Source organism: Phyllobates terribilis, unplaced genomic scaffold (assembly GCF_046119375.1).
Source record: "Phyllobates terribilis strain yellow unplaced genomic scaffold, ASM4611937v1 Scaffold_2__4_contigs__length_985480577, whole genome shotgun sequence".
Lineage (NCBI taxonomy): Eukaryota > Metazoa > Chordata > Amphibia > Anura > Dendrobatidae > Phyllobates > Phyllobates terribilis.
Genome location: NW_027362762.1, coordinates 129,037,841 through 129,058,423, shown reverse-complemented (window position 1 = coordinate 129,058,423; position 20,583 = coordinate 129,037,841). Strand labels below are relative to the sequence as shown.

General features: G+C 42.4%; 1 protein-coding gene across 1 annotated transcript in view; it reads left to right on the top strand.

Moving 5' to 3' along the window:
* Positions 1-17,793, top strand: part of FOXO1 (forkhead box O1) — a 43,577-nt gene extending 25,784 nt beyond the window's left edge. The window contains exons 2-3 of the mRNA XM_073662588.1: positions 10,401-11,722; positions 16,657-17,793. Of these exons, the coding sequence (XP_073518689.1) occupies positions 10,401-11,711 (1,311 nt within the window). The 3' untranslated portion in view covers positions 11,712-11,722; positions 16,657-17,793. The remainder of the gene's footprint in view (positions 1-10,400; positions 11,723-16,656) is intronic.
* The last annotated feature ends 2,790 nt before the right edge of the window (positions 17,794-20,583 follow it).

The following is a 20,583-nucleotide window of genomic DNA, read 5'->3' as shown; positions in this document are numbered from 1 at the left end:
GGGGGGGCGTTGATAAAGAAAATGACACAATGATCTCTATATTAGTGTTGATCAAGGTTATGGGATCTACTAGACTGGACACCTTCTCCTCTACTTGATTACTGACCCCCATTCCCCCACCCTCCAAACAAATCAATGGTGAATTCATATTGATACACACTAGATTTGTTTTATTTTGTATGTGTTTTCAATGGTTAAAAAAAAATTCCTACCTGCCTCCTGAAATCCACCATGTCTGATCCATCTATTCTCAAACATCTACCGTCAAGGAAAGGTCCTGACAAAATTATACACCATAGACAGCCAGCTCTGCAGAAATCTTGGGGGATCGGTAGACTGGTGTGTAACATAAATGAGTGCCATGTGTTTAGCAGTAGAAAAAAAAAATATATGACCCAAGTATGTGAATTGACTTTAAAGGGTTCTACTTGCGTTTTCTAAAGTGGCTTCTGATGTGTTGTTGAAGTGATGTAGATGATTTCTACATAGGTACTTATACACTTGTAGATACCTGCTTGGGGAACACTCATGGCTTCCCATACGCATGGAGATCAGTCCAGTATGCATGTGCTTTACATTAGAGTGGAGTAAGCAGGTATGATTCAGCACTGATGATGGCTTATCACCAAGTAGCAATGAAATCTGCATGCCCTCATCTTTCTTTTCCCCCAATACATGTCAGACACCTGTACATTGGATGGTTGTCCAGTCCTGTAATAGTCTGAAAGTTTGGACAACTTTAAGGGTATATGCACATGGCGTCTTTTTCAGGCAGAGTCTGTTTGGAATTCCCCTTTGAGAAAGTGCTAAAAAATGCCAAAAAGAATGAATACATGGTAACCAATGTAAAAACTATATGCTGTTCATATGTTCAGTTTTAACTGCTTCAGAAGTGACTGATTAATTATTAATACAAACAATGTAAAAAAAAAAAAAAAAAAAAAAAAGGTTCAGTGTTACAAATCTTTAGAGAAAAAAAAATACAGTGATTGCAGAATAGCCTTCCCCAAAAATTGAAGTTTTGGCTGCCTGAAAAAGATGCCCTAACATATAATGTAATCCTACAAGATCACTGACTTGTGCAAGTGTGCCCAGAAGAATTGATGATGCTTCTTTGAAAGCAAAGGATGGGCACACCAAATATTGATTAGATTTAATTTCTCTTGTTCATTCATTCTATCCAACATCTACTTTCACATTGATGCCCTATCCATAGGATCAATGTATGATCGGCCAGGGTCCCGCACACGGCACCCCCGCCGATCAGCTGTTATCGATGGTGGCCGCTGGCTGGAAGTCCTTACCTGTGGTTCTTGGCCGTCAAGCTGTAGTGGCCGGCGCTTGTTACTGCACATCCACCTCCTATTCAATTGAATGGGAGGCGGATGTGTAGTACCCCACTGCTGCCACGACAGATGGACGGCCAAGACCCGCAGGTAAGTACTTCCGGCCGCCACTGATAGCATCTGATCGGCGGGGGTGCCATGTGCGGGACCCCGGCCGATCATACATTGATCCTATGGATAGGGCATCAATGTGAAGGTAGTGGACAACCCCTTTAAGAATCATGGAAGTCATAAAGTACTGGATGTAGTAGTTTTTGATGTAGTGGTGTATTCATTTTTGCATCAACTAATTTGATAGACAAACATAGTGAGTGTATCTATATATCTGTATTGAGATAGCTGCACAAAAAATGTCACAGCTTCACGATTTATTTTAACTGTGCAAAGCTTCGTGGGTAGGTGGCATAGGCAAACTCATTCATCAAAATTGACACCACAAAAGTGGTGTAAACTACGATAGAAATGTACTCCTGCCCCTGACTGCCATGCATTTTTCGTAGCACACAGCAGCTGAAATATGCTTCTAGTGTTATGCATGGGATTTGAAAGTAAAACAAATAATCTCCTTGTCCAAGGAATTATCCAATATCGCCACAAGTCAATGTACTTAAAGCGCTGACCCATTTTGCCACCACTAAATGGCACATATCAGAAGTATCATCAAGCGCTTTAGTTAAAGAAGCACTCCTCTTATCAAAGTTTTTATCTTCTTTAATATATTGCAATCATCATATTATATAGCATTGTGTACTTACAATTGCTCATTTTGCCGTTCTAACCAGTTAATTGTTCTCTTTTCTCTGATCTATGTAGAAACAGGAAGTCTCTTGTCCCTGCTTGACTGATCCTCTTCAACACCTGACCCAGCTGCTCCCTCCCCCCTCCCCTACCAGGGACTTTTGCAGTGACTCATGACTTGTGCAGAGAAAATGGACCTCCTGTTTCTACATAGAGCTTAGAAGGATTCAGCTAGTCAGTTTTAATCACGTGATGTCAGACCTAATGGAAAAGAAGAATTATGTGGGTAGAAAGGCAAAATGAGCAAGTACACAGTGCTATATAATATGATTGCAGTATATTTAGAGGATAAAAAGTTTGATGGGAGGAGGGCTTCTATAAGAACCTCTGGAATTTCCATGGTCTTGAAGTACGAGATCTGTACACTACCTGCTAAGTCTGGCATCTAAAAAAAAAAAAATAATAATTTTGAGTAGAAACTCTGCAGTGCATAAATTGCATTAATTAAGGCTTGCAGACCCAACCCTCTTTATACACAGTGCTATCATGTGTTTAGACCTTATGTTAAACAATTGTACGTTTGCTTGTTTTTTTTTTTAACGTTTCTTTTTGTTTTCAATGTTTCTGGCAGTTTTTTAGCATCAAATTCTTCAAAATGACGCAGCTGGGTTTTATGAATTGTGCGCACAGTTAAAGATGGACGTTTATCTTTTTTGCGCCATTTTAGAACACATTCCTTTCAGATGTTGCACATTAGTTTTAAACTGTCCAAAGGTAACTGCAGATTTTGTGTTACCAGTTGGATATTGGAGAACAATTGTACAAACCCCTCCCTCACCACCCAAAAAAAAAGAAAATAAGACCAAACCAATTGAAGTTTACTTAACAGCACAACCATTTTTACTCCATAAAAAAAGACGCAAAGTTAAAGATGAATTGGTGCGTTGGTGTCTTGCTGCCATTATCTGCGTTGGATAAATGAATGGACTATTGCTCTTAGTCTCGTTGCATTTTTGATGAATTATGTACTTATGGTCTACACATCTGTGATTTATAGTTGTGTGTTTGTTTTTTTTGCGTGTTTTGTACTGTTCTGCTCATCACAGGTTCCAGGTTGAGGTCATTCGAGTGTATTTATCTGTGTCTGACGTTTTGGCCTTGTCTCCCAAACACCTATCCCCCCCCCCTCCCATTTTTAAAGCGAGGGAAATGACCTGTTTGCAATATTGATCTTTCCTGAACTCTGCGCTGGGACAATTTTGTAATATGTTTTTGTGTCGAAACGTTTTACCAACATAAAGTGAAAGCAAATTCTCCTTCTACACAATATTGACCCAGATGAAGGTTTTTATTTTTTGAGGGATGTGTCTTCCTCACCAGTCAGAAGGTTTTGTTCCTGTTTACAACGGTCTGTAGGTCGTCTCCACCTGCAGATGTATTTTTGTCATTTGTCTGGTCATACATGAGTGACCCCTGGTAGCAGCAAGGTTTATCTTGTGGAGAACAGCTGCTGCCCAAGGATGAATGAACTTCTGGAAGCTAACTTAACTGAATGTCTTAGAGTATCGCAGCTGCGTGTTTTTTGGCGGGTACAGAGAATGCATATACCATGACTTAACATTTGGTTGTGAAGGGATTCATGGCCTTCATTTCTATTTAGGAAGCAGTGGGATAATAGTGATTCAGCAAATAGTCTTGATCTTAAATCTCCTGAAGTTTTGTACCTGCAGCTTCTCTGCTAACCTGTGGATCTCCACGGTAACAAACTATAAACAAACTATGGCCGGATCCTGAAGCCATCCTTTGTAAGTTAGCAAAAGAGCATGAATACAGGATGTGACTACGCTGGGCTTATTGTAGTCTGTTACTGTGGAGACGCGAGGTAGCCATAAATACAAAACAATAAGGTATTTAATTTAAAGGGAATCTGGTGACAGACTTTTCTACCCCCATTTAAGAGCAGCATAATGTAGGGGCATAGACCCTGATTCCAGTGATGTCACTTGGCTATTTGCTATCATTTTGATAGATCTGCAGCAGATGAACAGAGATTTTATCAGTTCTCTGAATGCTGGGCTCTGTATAACCCCTTCAACACCACTGATTGGCAGCTTTCTGCCCATGCGCAGTGTACACAGCTGCCAATCTGAGTTGGGGATGGGGTTATACACAGCTCATCAATATGGAAGAATACTTGACAGCAGGTTTACTAGTTCACTAGTGATAATCTGCTGATTTAAAACAGTGTTTTTTTTAATCAAAACTAAACGAAGCAGCCCAGTAACTAATACATCGCTGGTGTCAGGGTCTCAGCCCCTACATCATGCTGCTCTCCAATTACATAGCAAAAACCTAATGACAGATTTTCTTAAATCAAGACCATTTGCAGAGTTTGGTAGAGATGGTAAAACACCATAACATGCTAATCCAAGTTAGCTGAAAAAAATGCAATAGGAGGCCCCCAACAAGCAAATCCTTGTATCTCGACGCCTTCATTGCTGTGTGTAGAGTGAACAGTGACCTTTGGTTAGTGTGGTACTTAATGTTACTTGTGCCCTTAGTTTGATATACAATATAATATTATGGTATATCTCTAAGTTAAGATATACCAAGTGACAACCTCCTCTATTAAAATATATTTTTACTAGATAAATTAAAATAAAACCTAATTAGTACAGGTACTATACACTGTGCACAAAAAAGAGAGGTTCAGGAATAATAGACACATAGCTTGGACATCATATTCTTATTGTAATGTAATATCCAATTCATTATCATAGCGCGTTTCTCCTCTAAATATACAGTACAGACTAAAAGTTTGGACACACCTCATTTAAAGGTTTTTCTGTATTTTCATGACTATGAAAATTGTACATTCACACTGAAGGCATCAAAACTATGAATTAACACATGTGGAATTATATACTTAACAAAAAAGTGTGAAACAACTGAAAATATGTCTTATATTCTAGGTTCTTCAAAGTAGCCACCTTTTTCTTTGATGACTGCTTTGCACACTCTTGGCATTCTCTTGATGAGCTTCAAGAGGTAGTCACCGGAAATGGTCTTCCAACAATCTTGAAGGAGTTCCCAGAAATGCTTAGCACTTGTTGGCCCTTTTGCCTTCACTCTGCGGTCCAGCTCACCCCAAACCATCTCGATTGGGTTCAGGTCTGGTGACTGGGGAGGCCAGGTCATCTGGCGTAGCACCCCATCACTCTCCTTCTTGGTCAAATAGCCCTTACACAGCGTGGAGGTGTGTTTGGGGTTATTGTCCTGTTTGAAAAATAAATGATGGTCCAACTAAACGCAAACCGGATGGAATAGCATGCCGCTGCAAGATGCTGTGGTAGCCATGCTGGTTCAGTATGCCTTCAATTTTGAATAAATCCCCAACAGTGTTACCAGCAAAGCACCACCACACCATCACACCTCCTCTTCCATGCTTCACGGTGGGAACCAGGCATGTAGAGTCCAACCGTTCACCTTTTCTGAGTCGCACAAAGACACGGTGGTTGGAACCAAAGATCTCAAATTTGGACTCATCAGCCCAAAGCACAGATTTCCACTGGTCTAATGTCCATTTCTTGTGTTCTTTAGCCCAAACAAGTCTCTTCTGCTTGTTGCCTGTCCTTAGCAGTGGTTTCCTAGCAGCTATTTTACCATGAAGGCCTGCTGCACAAAGTCTCCTCTTAACAGTTGTTGAAGAGATGTGTCTGCTGCTAGAACTCTGTGTGGCATAGACCTGGTCTCTAATCTGAGCTGCTGTTAACCTGCGATTTCTGAGGCTGGTGACTCGGATAAACTTATCCTCAGAAGCAGAGGTGAATCTTGGTCTTCCTTTCCTGGGGCGGTCCTCATGTGAGCCAGTTTCTTTGTAGTGCTTGATGGTTTTTGCAACTGCACTTGGGGACACATTCAAAGTTTTCCCAATTTTTCGGACTGACTGACCTTCATTTCTTAAAGTAATGATGGGCACTCTTTTTTTTCTTTACTTGGCTGCTTTTTTTCTTGCCATAATAGAAATTCTAACAGTCTATTCAGTAGGACTATCAGCTGTGTATCCACCTGACTTATGCACAACACAACTGATGGTCCCAACCCCATTTTTAAGGCAAAGCAGTCATCAAAGCAAAAGGTGGCTACTTTGAAGAACCTAGAATATAAGACATATTTTCAGTTGTTTCACACTTTTTTGTTAAGTATATAATTCCACATGTGTTAATTCATAGTTTTGATGCCTTCAGTGTGAATGTACAATTTTCATAGTCATGAAAATACAGAAAAATCTTTAAATGAGAAGGTGTGTCCAAACTTTTGGCCTGTATATATATCCGTAGTCTCTGATATCACAAACTTTGGAGACCCGGGAAGGATGCAGATAAATGGCCAAGTGAAATGAATATAATAAAAAAAAAAAAAAAAGTTAGGTGAAGAAAACGAGGCATATAGCTGATCTTATGCTGATGGACTGGACCGTAATCTATATGGTCTTGGTTGTTTTGCCCCTCTTGATCTATTCTTTGCTGATGTCGGCTGTCTTAAGACATTTGCAGCTTCCTGTGAAAGGAATTTCCTGCCGACCCTCACTGCTGTGTCAGGCAGAAATCCATTCTGCACTCAGGCTCTCGGCCTAGATATCTAACCTGCAGGAAGGATCCCAAATTCTTATCTTGATGCCAATTTGAGATGTTTTGATTTAGTGTCCGCCTGCTAATTCCACTGTAACAAAAGCGAAATGCTGATCCGCAAGGTCTCCCTGACTTGTATCCAGTGTGTGCCCTGTTTACTACGGATTTCATGGTTACTAGGGTAGAGAATGTACAGTGCAGGACGTTGGTGGGTGGGAGAAGCCTCGCTGTTTAAAGTGTAGCAAAGGTGAATCCTCGGCCTGCGCAAGTAGGCTGTGCGCAAGAGCTGGACTTTGAGCCTCGGCCAAGGTCGCTCATGTATGTACATAGGTAAAAATATATACTCACATCTTAGAATTTATGTGAAACTATTATATACTGAGCTTCATTGTGTATGCAAAAGGTGTGAAAAATTCAGTAAATATTAGATGGTGACCATTCTAATGAATGGAAAAGTCTCCCAGTTAGGTGATTGGTGGGGAACCCAGCGGTACGACCCATAATATAACAATCCCTTTTTATAGACTGGAGCACCCCGTTAGGACTACTCTTATTTGGTGCCATTTACAAGTGTAGCAGAAGTGAGTCTGGCACAAATGATAGAAATGTGGTGCACCTGCCCAGCGGCCATAGCCAGACAGCAGAACTTTACATGCAATGTTTCTCTGTCCATCACAACAAAGCCACTACACCTCCCTGACCTCCATAGGAAACTGAGATTTATGGTGGTCTTGTCAGTATGCTATGTGTCATCAGTCATTCTTGTACCACGATAGTTTGTACCTTTTACATGGGACTGCAGCTAAACATGGTGCATTTATCTTCAGTACGATCATTAATGTAACTATTGTGGTGCATGCCAAATCCAGAGAATTAAAATCTCAGGTCAGCTCTGCTGCATCTGTGTGGGGTAGTCATAAAGAGTTAATTACCAAGGCTGCTGGATTTAGCTTCCCAAGCTGAAGGCTCTATTCATGGCAGGGATTTTTTCTCTAGCTCTTTCACACAATCCTGAGCTTATTCTGCCAGGACCAGTGAAGCACTGAGCAAGAAATGCTACTGCGCCCCAGACGCCCTCTTTCCAGAAGCCAAATGCATTTCATGTCTGACCCCTCAAATACTGATAATTTCACAGAGCAGTTCAGTTTGTTTAGTTTTCAGCGTGACTTCAGGATGGGTCGTATTTGCTAGTGAAATTCTCTGCACGCTTTATGGAAATCTGCTGAAACCATATTTCTTCCAACAAAATGTTTTTTTTTTTTGTTTTTTTTTATAGAGGCCGGCCATCTCATCCCATGTACATCAATAGAAATTGTCTGACATGCCCTCACGTGGCAGGCATTTAATATGAATTTTTATATACTTTACTCTATATATTCTTTTATCCCCCCCCCCCCCCACCCCTCCAGTAAATTAATACCTCCGCTGTTACCGTGGTGTCTGCATTAGCTCTCCCTGGGATCGCATGACTTTACAAACCCTGCTGCCAATTGATGCTGGCTTCACTCTCCTCTTACAGATGTAATTGACATCTGCAGCAAGTGGGAGCAGCATCTGGGTGGATGTCTTTATTTGCCCAAAGGAGGGGAGAGGCAAGCCAGCCTTGATTGGCCGCAGGGATCATGTGACATAATGTCACGCGAGCCCCAGGAGAGCCAGTGCAAACACTGCTGGATTGGGACTGGCACCTGAGCTGAGAAAGCGTTATTTTACTGGTGGGAAACATGGGGATTCAGAAGGGTTTGTCTGAGTAGTTGACAATCCCTTCAAATAAAGGCTTTTTTCTCAATATCCTAAATGGGTGAAATTGCAAAGTGCTTGTAAAAATAAGTAACTTTGCGATTTACCTCTTAATAAAAATCCCCTTTTTTCTCAAGAATAGAGGGATTCCTAATTCTGTTTACAGCTTCTTGCCTAGGAGACCGACCACCATTAGGCAATAAGTGCCGCGCTTGCAAGTGGTTTATCTATAGACTTTGCAAGTGCTGCTCTGAAGCTGAATGGATAACTGGGTCTGATGCTGCAGAGGTGACTGCCTCTGCTAGTAGCATTGGAGAGCACACCGTTCAGACCACTGGTATGGTTACGCCGCTGGTCTGAACGATCAGCCATTCAGGAGCACCCTGGCAAGCAGGAAGTCGGGAGTCCGGGGAGCAATGTGCTCCAAAAAAAAGTTTTGAGACCACTTTTATAAACTCAAAAGTTGTATGAAATGAGGAAAAAAGTCTGGCTGTAGGCCCCGCCGTCTGGCTGTAATGGAGCTGAGCTAGAACATCAGACACGGCCCATCGACAAGGGTGGCCGTCGTTCTGAAAAAAGCTTTGATCTCCACGTCAATAAATCTTTAACATTAATGGCTCAGCAAGCACTAGCATCCTGCGGGAGCCCCATCAGAGCAGACTTGTTTTTCTTGCTGAGATTCCAAAACAATGTTATTCCTTATCTTGCTGCCGATGTCCCCTTTGAATGTACAGTAGTAGTTCTAGGTTTAGCTCTCGGCTTGATGTAGAATATTTTGATATGGTATCTGTTGTATGTATATTCCAATTAAGTAAAACATTGGATATTTGTAAAAACAGGAATTTGTATAATGAGTCAAGCAGACTCTTTCCTGTTAGGAAATTCAGCTTTTCCCTCCAACAAAATATTTTTATTTTTTGGCTGCATTGTGAGTGTGTGACCCCAGATGTCCTTGCTGTAGTAATTCTGTTTTTAGGACACTTGATGAGTAGTTGCCAAAACAGAGAAGAGCACTTCAATGAGCGAAGTAGTGTAACCTGGCTGCACATGGTGTGTGGGGATTTCAGTGTCCTGTCTGTTGCTCTGGGTAAGAGTGCACTCAGATGGCGGTGTTACTCGTGCGAGGATCGCTTCGCAATCCTCAGACTGGCTGGCGGCTCTCCTGACCGGAGCATGGCAGCTGCATAGAAATACATGTCAGGAGAGTTTGCCTTCCAGCCCACTCGTGCACCATGTAACCTGCTGGATGTGTCTGTGGACAGGTGATTGCTCTCTCAATGTAAGTCTGAGATTCTGAAGAACACTCTACCCTAGTTCGACTTCCATTGAGAGAATTCAAAGTCACCTCTGCGCCTGTAGTTGGCGACAGGATGTTACTACCTTCATGACACTTGCACACGTAATCCCTATCAAAGGGAGCAATTAAAATATAAAAATCACTGTAGTGGTACTTTAGATAGTAGTGTAGTCCCCTTGGTAAAATAACATGCTGACCTCCCGCAGCAGTGCCATTCCCGCTATGTCGACACCAGGTGTACCGGTGCTCGCGTGACATGTCACATGAGCGCTGCAGCAAATCTGTGCCCGCTAATGGGCTGCTTTGCTCGCGCTTCCCTTGGACTGTCAGTGAAGGTGTGAATACTGCTGCCTAATAGCCGTTGCTGAGAGGCTGCAGGACTCCGATTATTGCTGGGATGGCACCATTGCATGAGGATGGTGAATAAAAGGTTTTTTGTTTTGCTTGGGGGAACTCCAGCATTTAATAGTTTGCTGCTTCTTTTGTGCTGGAACATGGAGTAGTCTTATCGAATGATCGTGGAGCAGATCCATGTTTGGATCTATTGCTTATGCGTGGCAGATATCTGAGCGATGATGAGCAGTGAGGTTAGCATGTTGTTTTCTACACTATGTTGCATTGATTATTTCTACGATTTATGTTTTTCAGAATTCAATCCGGCACAATTTGTCTCTTCACAGCAAATTTGTGCGAGTACAGAACGAAGGGACTGGTAAAAGTTCATGGTGGATCCTAAATCCAGAAGGCGGAAAGAATGGGAAATCCCCAAGAAGACGAGCTGCCTCCATGGATAACAACAGCAAGTTCACAAAAAGCAGAGGAAGGGCTGCGAAGAAAAAAGCCTCTCTACAGTCAGGTCAAGAATGCAGTGGCGATAGTCCTGGGTCACAGTTCCCAAAGTGGCCTGGAAGCCCCAGTTCACACAGCAATGATGACTTTGAAGCATGGAACACTTTTCGCCCAAGGACCAGTTCCAATGCAAGCTCAATCATGCCAGAGGAGGAAGATCTCGGAGATGCTGATGTACACAGTCTAGTGTATCCTCCTTCTTCTGCCAAATTGGCATCTACTTTGCCAAGTCTGTCAGAGATTGGAAACCCTGAAAATATGGAGAATCTTCTAGATAATCTGAATCTGTTATCTCCAAACACCTCATTGACTGTTTCCACACAGTCCTCACCCTCATCCATGATGCAGCAGCAATCTGGTTATTTATTTACATCCTCAGACACAAATATGGGATCTCCTGATCCAGAATTCAGAAAGTATGCATATAGTCAAGCTGGCATGACCGCCATGTCACAGATGACCATGCAAAGCGTTCAAGAAGGTAAACCTGCCTACAGAGCTGTGGGACCATATAATGTTCCTGCTGGACTTCTAAAGGAACTGCTTACCACAGATTCCCCGCCACATAATGATTTGTTGGCCTCAGAGCCTGTGGTTTCTCAAGGCAACAATAGGATTCTGAGTCAGAATGTGCTGATGGCATCTAATTCTGGAATGTCTCCGTACGGCACCCAGCCACCCCACAACAAAATGAACACCATTCCCCATACACATCAACAGCATACTCAGCAGACCTCCATGAATGGTCGTGCCTTGCCCCATACTGGGAGCACCATGACTCACACCGTTGGCATTAGCCGCCTGTCAACAGTGAAAACTTCATTACAAGTGCCTATGAGTCAGCCCCTTCAAATGTCCGGCATGGGTTCTTACCCTACCAATAGCTGTAATGGCTATGGCAGGGTTGGCATAGTCTCCATCCACCCGGAGATGCTGCCTAGTGACTTGGATGACATGTTCGTTGAACGCTTGGACTGTGACATGGAGTCCATTATTCGGAATGACCTCATGGAAGATGGAGAAGCAGATTTTAACTTTGATAGTCTGTTATCAAACCAAAGCTTTCCTCACAATGTCACAACCACCACGCACAGCTGGGTATCGGGATAGAGGCAGAGAATGTGAGTATCTGACGTGTCTATAGTAGTATACAATTTGTGGATTATGAAATGGTCTGCAAAAAACATGCATTTTGGTTAACCATAGCCATAGAAAAATCTTAGTATAGTTATTTACATCTGATAGATTCCCTTTAAGAGCAATTCTATCAGCAGGTTTTGCTGTGTAATCTGAGAGCAGCACGACGTAGGGGCAGAGACCCCGATTCCAGCTATGTATTACTGAACTGCTTGATGCAGTTTTGATAGAATTCCTGTTTCCTCTATTGTTCTCTGAATGCTGAACTCTGTATAACCCCGCCCACACCCCTGACTGGCTGTTAACCAGTTAAATGCCACTGTCAATCACTGTCAACATGCCAAGGCAGGAAGCGCGCCATAGATCCCGCCGATCGGTGCGCCCGTCACGTGATCGCAGGGCGCTGATGGGTGTCATGACAGCCGGGGGTCTGCTGAACTCTCCCGTGCTTACGATCCTCCAACACCGGCCAATGGCGACTTCAAGTATCCTAAGGGGGACTATTAAGTTCACTAAAAAGTTTTAAAAAATATATAAAAAAAAAAAACAACTTCAAACAACCCCCACTTTTGCCCCATTAAAAATAAAACTGTTAAAACAAAGAAACACACATTTGTATCACTGCTTTCAGAAATGTCCACTCTATCAAAATTTTAAAATAAATGAATCTTTTTCTGGTCGGCGCAGTATTGCAATAAAAGGTGATCATTCTTATCTGCCCAAAAAATGGTATCAGTGAAGATGTCTGCTCAGGGCACAAAAATAAGCCCTCACATACCTCCAGATCTGAAAAAATGATGTTACGGGTCTCGGTTGTGAAATTGCATTTTTTTCTGCATTTTCACAGCACTTGGAATATTTTTCCCGTTTTCCAGTACACTATGTGGCAGAATGAATGATATTCAAAGTACAACTCGTCCCACAAAACAAGCCCTCATACGGCTGTATAGCTAGAAAAAAATAAAGTTATGGCTCTTGGAAGAAGGGGAGCAAAAAATTAAAGAAAATCTTCTAGGGGTGAAGGGGTTGAACGACCGCCAATTTGCTTTTATGTGGTCGATTGATGGTCTTTTTAACGTCTGGGTTGTCCTGTGTAATGCACCTGTTAGGCTTGCAGTTGGAGCAATTTATCTATGCTGTCACTGACCTAACAGCTTAAAGGTTGTGCTACAATCACAACTCGTCAACACATAATAGGTGATAAGTTGTTGATTTTAGGGCTCCCTCCATTCACGAGAACAAGGGTCCCGGGTGCCCTTTTTGAATGGAGCAGCAGTCAAGCATGCTCACTGCTGTCAGTCTCAGATTTTGCATGGAGCATCAGAGTGCAGCATTCGCAATCATCATCAATCCCATAGACTGTAAATTGAGTGGTCAAGCGCCACTACATTCAAACAGGAGAATCACTTATGATTCAGCATTTTATCATTTATCCTGTGGAGAGGTGGTAAAGTGGGTGTCAAAAATCACACCTTAAAGGGAATTTGTCAATAGGTTTTCCTATGGAATCCAACAGCAGCATGATATAGGGGCAGAGAGCCTGATTCCAGCAAAGTGTCACTTACTACTGGGCTGCTTGGTGCAGTTTTAATAGATTCCCTGTTTTCTCTGCTGCAGATCTAGCAGTGGTTACAATGCTGAGCTCTGTATAACCCCGCCCACACCCCTGATTGGCAGCTTGCTGACAATGTACAGGAATCAGCCAATAGGTGGTATGGGCAGGTTTACACTGATTAGCAGGACTGGCCTGTACACGACTTAGCCCCACAGTGATAATCTGCTGATAAACACTTAATGAAACTATAGTACACAACCAAAATAAGTGATCAGTGACACATTGGGTTGTCTGCTAAAGATTCAATACAATACAGTTGTGCTCAAAAGTTTACATACCCCGGCAGAATTTTTCCTTTCTTGGCCTTGTTTCAGAGAATATTAATGATAACAACCTTTTTCTCCACTCATGGTTATTGGTTTGGTGAAGCCATTTATTGTCAAACTACTGTGTTTTCTGTTTTTAAATCTTAATGACAACCAAAAACATCCAAATGACCCTGATCAAAAGTTCACATACCCTGGTGATTTTGGCCTGATAACATGCACAGAATTTGACCCAAATGGGTTTGTTTGAATGGCTACTAAAGGTAACATCCTCACCTGTGACCTGTTTGCTTGTAATCAGTGTATGTGCATAAAAGCTGAGTGAGTTTCTGGGATACAGACAGACTCTTGCATCTTTCATCCAGCCACTGACATTTCTGGATTGTGAGTCATGGAGAAAGCAAAAAAATTGTCAGCGGATCTACGGGAAAAGGTAGTTGAACTGTATAACACAGGAAAGGTATACAAAAAATATCCAAGGAATTGATAATGCCAGTCAGCAGTGTTCAAACTGTGATTAACAAATGGAAAATCAGGGCTGCTGTAAAACCCAAACCACAGTCAGGTAGACCAACAAGAATTTCGGCCACAACTGCCAGGAAAATTGTTCGGGATGCGAAGAAAAACCCACAAATAGCATCAGCTGAAATTCAGGACTCTCTGAAAACTAGCGGTGTGGCTGTTTCAAGATGCACATGAAGAAAAATGGCTGCATGGTCGAGTCACCAGAAGAAAGCCATTCTTTTGTGGCATTTGCGCAGTTTCTTGCCTACAATACGCCAAACAGCACAGAGACAAGCCTCTAAACTTCTGGAGCAAGGTAATTTGGAGTGATGAGACCAAAATTGAACTTTTTGGCTACAACCATAAACGTTGCATTTGGAGAGAGGTCAACAAGGCCTATGATGAAAGGAACACCATTCCTAAAGTAAAGCACGGAGGTGGATCGCTGATGTTTTGGGGATTTGTGAGCTACAAAGGCACAGGAAACTTGGTAAAAGTTGAAGGAAAGATGAATGCAGCACGTCATCAGCAAATACTGGAGGCAAATTTGCACTCATCAGCCCGGAAGCTGCGCATGGGATGTACTTGGACGTTCCAACATGACAGCGATTCAAAACACAAGGCCAAGTCGACCTGTCATTGGCTACAGCAGAACAAAGTGAAGGTTCTGGAGTGGCCATCTCAGTCTCCTGATCTCAATATCATTGAGCCGCTCTGGGGAGATCTCAAGCGCGCAGCTCATGCTAGACAGCCCAGGAATTTACAGGAACTGGAGGCTTTTTGCCAAGAAGAATGGGCAGCTTTACCATCTGAGAAAATAAAGACCCTCGTCCACAACTACCACAAAAGACTTCAATCTGTCATTGATGTTAGAGGGGGCAATACAAGGTATTAAGAACTGGGGTATGTGAACTTTTGATCAGGGTCATTTGGATGTATTTGGTTGTCATTAAGATGTAAAAAGAGAACACAGTAGTTTGACAATAAATGGCTTCACCAAACCAATAACCATGAGTGGAGAGTTTTTTTTGTTATCATTCATATTCTCTGAAACAAGGACAAGAAAGAATTCTGCCGGGGTATGTAAACTTTTGAGCACAACTGTAAGTGTTTTAACAGCAGGAGATTATGAATGCAGGACTAAGTCTCACATGCTGGCCAGTCCAGCTAATCTGTGGAACCCTGCCCTTACAATTGATTTGGTTGCTCCCATACACTCTACAGTGTCAGCAAGCTCCTAATCAGGGCTGTGGGAGGGGTTATACAGAGCTCAGCATTGTAAACACTGCTAGATCTGCCGTTCCAATGACTTTTATTGCCATTTTTAGATTTATAATTTGGAAAGGGGAAAGGGTTTGGGAATGAAAGGAAAGGGGAGGAGAACTCAATAATTTACACACTGCTAGATCTGCAGCAGAAAAAAACAGGGATCCTATTAAAGCTGTACCAAGCAGCCCAGTAAGTGACACATTGCTGGAATCGGGCTCTGTCACCTATACTATGCTCCTGACAAATTCCTTTTAACTGTGATATTGGCTCCCACAATGCTCTACATCTCGCCCAAATACTTTCAGCACTCATTATTTTGTGTACAGTAGTAATGTACATTTTTTAATTGCATCCTTCTTGTGCAGAGGTTTCCTGGTTTTGTAGCTTGTCCCCATTCAGACGAACTGCAATACCAGAGACTGTCCATGGACCAGTGACGCGGTTTCTGCTGCATGCAATACCAGAGACTGTCCATGGACCAGTGACGCGGTTTCTGCTGCATGCAATACCAGAGACTGTCCATGGACCAGTGATGCGGTTTCTGCTGCATGCGATACCAGAGACTGTCCATGGACCAGTGACGCGGTTTCTGCTGCATGCGATACCAGAGACTGTCCATGGACCAGTGATGCGGTTTCTGCTGCATGCGATACCTGAGACTGTCCATGGACCAGTGACGCGGTTTCTGCTGCATGCGATACCTGAGACTGTCCATGGACCAGTGACGCAGTTTCTGCTGCATGCGATACCAGAGACTGTCCATGGACCAGTGACGCGGTTTCTGCTGCATGCGATACCTGAGACTGTCCATGGACCAGTGACGCGGTTTCTGCTGCATGCGATACCAGAGACTGTCCATGGACCGGTGACGCGGTTTCTGCTGCATGCGATATCAGAGACTGTCCATGGACCAGTGACGCGGTTTCTGCTGCATGCGATACCAGAGACTGTCCATGGACCAGTGACGCGGTTTCTGCTGCATGCGATACCTGAGACTGTCCATGGACCAGTGACGCGGTTTCTGCTGCATGCGATACCTGAGACTGTCCATGGACCAGTGACGCGGTTTCTGCTGCATGCGATACCAGAGACTGTCCTTGGACCAGTGACGCGGTTTCTGCTGCAGGACGCAGACTCTTCTTGTAAATCTTGACAGTCCCTATAACATATTGAGCCTCTTGTATTAATTTGGCGCCATTTACATTCGTACAAGCGGTATAGAACTTGTCTGACTCCTGACCTCATGTTCTTTTTTGTATTATAGGCAGCATCGCCATAAAGGACAGTGGAAGAACCCTCCAAAGATGCTCTTCTCTGGCCTATTTTTCTTTAAGCCTGAAGAAATCCCGAACTGTCCCAGTGTCTGCCGGTTCTGTGCTGCTCCTGGACCTCTATCACTATGAAGTGCCAAACTGACTAGAAAAAAAAATAATCTACTGGAGGAAAGTAAAAGCCTGCATCTTTGTTGCCATTCGGGGGCTTGTATGCGCAGTAAAGAAATTCTGACTTTATGGTGTGCTGTGTACTCGCTTCTTTGCTCTAAGCATTTGCTGTGGATGCGAGATCTGCTCAGCAATGGGGCATCTCGCTGAAATGGTTTTCAAGACTGGAAGCTGCATAAGCCCCTCGTGCACTAAATGACCTAACGAGAAGCAGAAAGCTATTGCCAGCATTTGTATTCAATGCTAGGTCTCTTCGGTAACTGCCAAATGTATGTTCAGTGGCTACAGACTAATTTATTTACATTCCAGGCTAATGGGGATTCTCCCTGTTTATTGGACCAACATATACATAGTCCAGGGTTGGTGCTAGAATTTTGTTAAAAAAAGAAAAGAAATAAACAAAACATAACTTATCTGCCCTACAAATCCTTAAAAAAAAATTTTGATTAAAAAATATATATATATATATAAAAAAAAAAAAAACTGGAATGTGTCAACCATTGCAGAGAGTTTAGTCTGCCTATTTTATCTGCTTGAGGTAAAGCTCTAATAAATCCAACTCAAAATACCAGTATTTCTCCAGTTGGAGTCTGAAATATATAATGGTAACTGTACCTGAAATGGTACAGGTAAATATTTTGGAACAAGCTAAGCCTACATTTAGTTTAGGCTCCAGTCTCCCTAACACCATGCAATGTCACTGCACTTTAAAGGGACACCATCCTCAGAAAATGATCTATTGTTTAAATCGGGGGATGGGAAAATGAAATGATGCAATCTTCACACTAACCACTGGGGCTTTTTTTTTTTTAAAGGCTCGTATCTTCAGTCCTTTCAGGGAGAGTTTTCAGCAGGCTCCTTATCGTCAAAGGCTCAGGATCAATTTTTTTTCATTGTGGCAAATATAAATGTGGTGTTTCCTGAAGCCACAGGAAATTGGTTAAAAAAAAAAAAAACAATGGCCTGTGTGAAAAATACAAGATTGACATTTTTTGTTTTCATTTAGACTGATATTGGGGGAAAAGCTAACAAAAAAATAACATGCAAACCTTATTTAACCAATGGGTTATTTTCTGATAACTACTTTCTTTAAAATATTTATTAAAGGTTTGCACACCATTGTTTTAAATTATTCAATGCAACTTAAAAAACAAATGAAACAACTTTGCAAATCAAATCGATTCATGTTCTTAGGCTGAGTTCACACGATGCGTTTTTCATGCGTTTCCGCGGCGTTTTTGCAGTTGTGTAAACGCCGCGGAAACGCATGAAAAACGCATGGTAGAAGGGCAGCAATGTTCCCCAATGGAAATCCGCATGTGCTGTGCCCATGATGCGGATTTTTCCGCAGCGTAAACGCTGCGGTCAAAAATCCGCAGCATGTCAATTAATTTTGCGGAAACGCTGCTCTTTTGCCGCCATTGACTTGCATTAGACCGCATGGAATCCGCATCACTGTATATGTTGATGTGCTTTTCATGCGGTCTAATGTGCGGATGGTACCTGGGTGTGGATGAGAGGACTCTCATCCAGACCCAGGTACCATTAAAAAAAAAAGAATAAAATAAAAAATATATATATATTCTCACCTTCTGACGGCCCGTGCTGCGTCCTGCCGGCTTCCCGGGCACTTCGCGGTTGAATGAAGAAGGACCTTCGCTGACGTCAGTCATGTGACGGGTCACGTGACGCTGACGTCGGAAGGTCCTAAAGTCTTCACTGCCGGCAGCCGGGACCGAGCGAAGCAGGACACCGGGGGCCATCAGAGGGTAAAGTATATATTTATTTTTTATTTTTTAACATTCACACACTATATAAATCCATGCCGGTTGCATGGATTTATATAGTGTGAAGTTGACAAGCACTTTCCAAGTGATGCTAAAATCGCTTGGGAAGCGCTTGTCAACCCGCATGCGGAAATGAAAGTGAAGAACGCTTCATTTCCGCATGTCCCTGGCAGGAAACCGCATGTACAATCCGCATGTACAATCCGCATGCGTTTTTTCCTGCCAGAGAGATGCAGAAACGCTCAGGAAAAAATCCTGAGCATTTCTGCATCGTGTGCACATACCCTTAAACCGTTTTGTCTACAACTCTTGTGCTACCTTATGTGTCTCCATGGTAACAGACAACAAGCCAAACTGTAAAACAAAAAAACAAGAGTACCCTAAATAACTTGGGACACTTGGTTAACTATGTTGTTTACATGTACTATTACTTTTTCTTAGGTTTTTTCAACAAACTAAACTATGTAGTCTAATCGTACATTTCTACTCTTTTCCACCTGTCTTCACATTCTTGCTAATATAAATTTGGAAGTTGGGTTAGAATCCGGGGACAAGTGGAAGGGAGAGTAACTTCAGAATCTGACTACACGGGGATTTTGTTGCCTGTTACTATGGAGACACATAGCCCTGCATGGGAGCTGTTGTCAAAGAAGGGTATGTAGTGTACTATTTGCAAATTGGCTTTATTTTTTTTGGTTTTAGATGAATTTGAATATTAAAAAAATAATTTTGAATGTGTATGTAGCCTTAAATGCAAAGTTTAGTGTAAATCTTTCAGACTCCAACTCTGGGATGCTTGTATTTTTTGGTTGGTCATCGTAGTGCCTGAGTGGTACAGCTCGCTGCCTAAATAAGAGCACATAGAACAGCTTTATGTTGATCCAATTCAAGGGTTCAGCCGACAAGCTGTCAGCTATAGAGACAATATCAGATCGTGTACAAAGAGTGTTTTTCTGTTTATATAAATGATTGTCTATAATTATGTATGAATTGTGCCAGCATTCCCACATCGCACAGGAGCGTTCAGTATTTCATTATGTACTTTGTACCAGCTTTTGTACCTACCGCATTTGGGTGCTTTTTCTCCCCCCCCCGCTCTCCTCTCAACCTCCATGTTTAATATTTTCGTGAAAGGAAAATTGGAGAAAGTTGTAAATAAGAAGATGATATTTCTTCATTTTGCCTAAAAGAAATTTATAATTATTGGTATCGCTTTCTTGGGAGAGAATCATGACTTCTTGGCATTTACATGTAGACCCCTTCCTTCTTCATAGCTTCTGTTCTAATGGATTGCCATAATACTGGACGGGCCGCTCAGAGCCCTCCTGGAGAGGTGAACCTGCACCATGTATGATTCTGGCCAAAGAACATGTAACTCGTGTATACCATTGAGTTTGATTTTACTTGCCGACACTGAAGAACACTTGCTTTCATTTAAGGAGGTCCCATTGTCATATTATAAATACACATTATTCTTTAATTATGTCCCCATGGTTAGTAATCAAATCTGAGGATGTTGTGTGTATTTACTGACATCTCATATGCTTAGCTTAGAAGTATAGAACATTTAGCCACCACCTTGTATCACAGCATTGTATCCGGTTTTTCATCTTGAATCCAAATTGTTTTTAAGATGTCTCGATACTGTTCGATAATGGCACACTGACAGTCTACAGAGCACACAGCACACCCATAGCTTCTACACATTCACAATAATTGTTGATTAGTGGATGGAAAATAGCTTTGAACACAACCTTTAAAACCGTCATCCAGTTGGTGGAGTTAAGAGAGATCACTATTCTAGGCCCCTGATGAGCATTTTTAGGTAATTTATTCGGTGGACTAAGGGCACAGTCAGAGGGCCGTATAAATTAGACCGATATTGGAATGCAGTGCATGAACTGGCCGGCGGCTCTCCCTACCTGAGCGGGATGGCCACATAGAAATACATGAAGCTGTCAC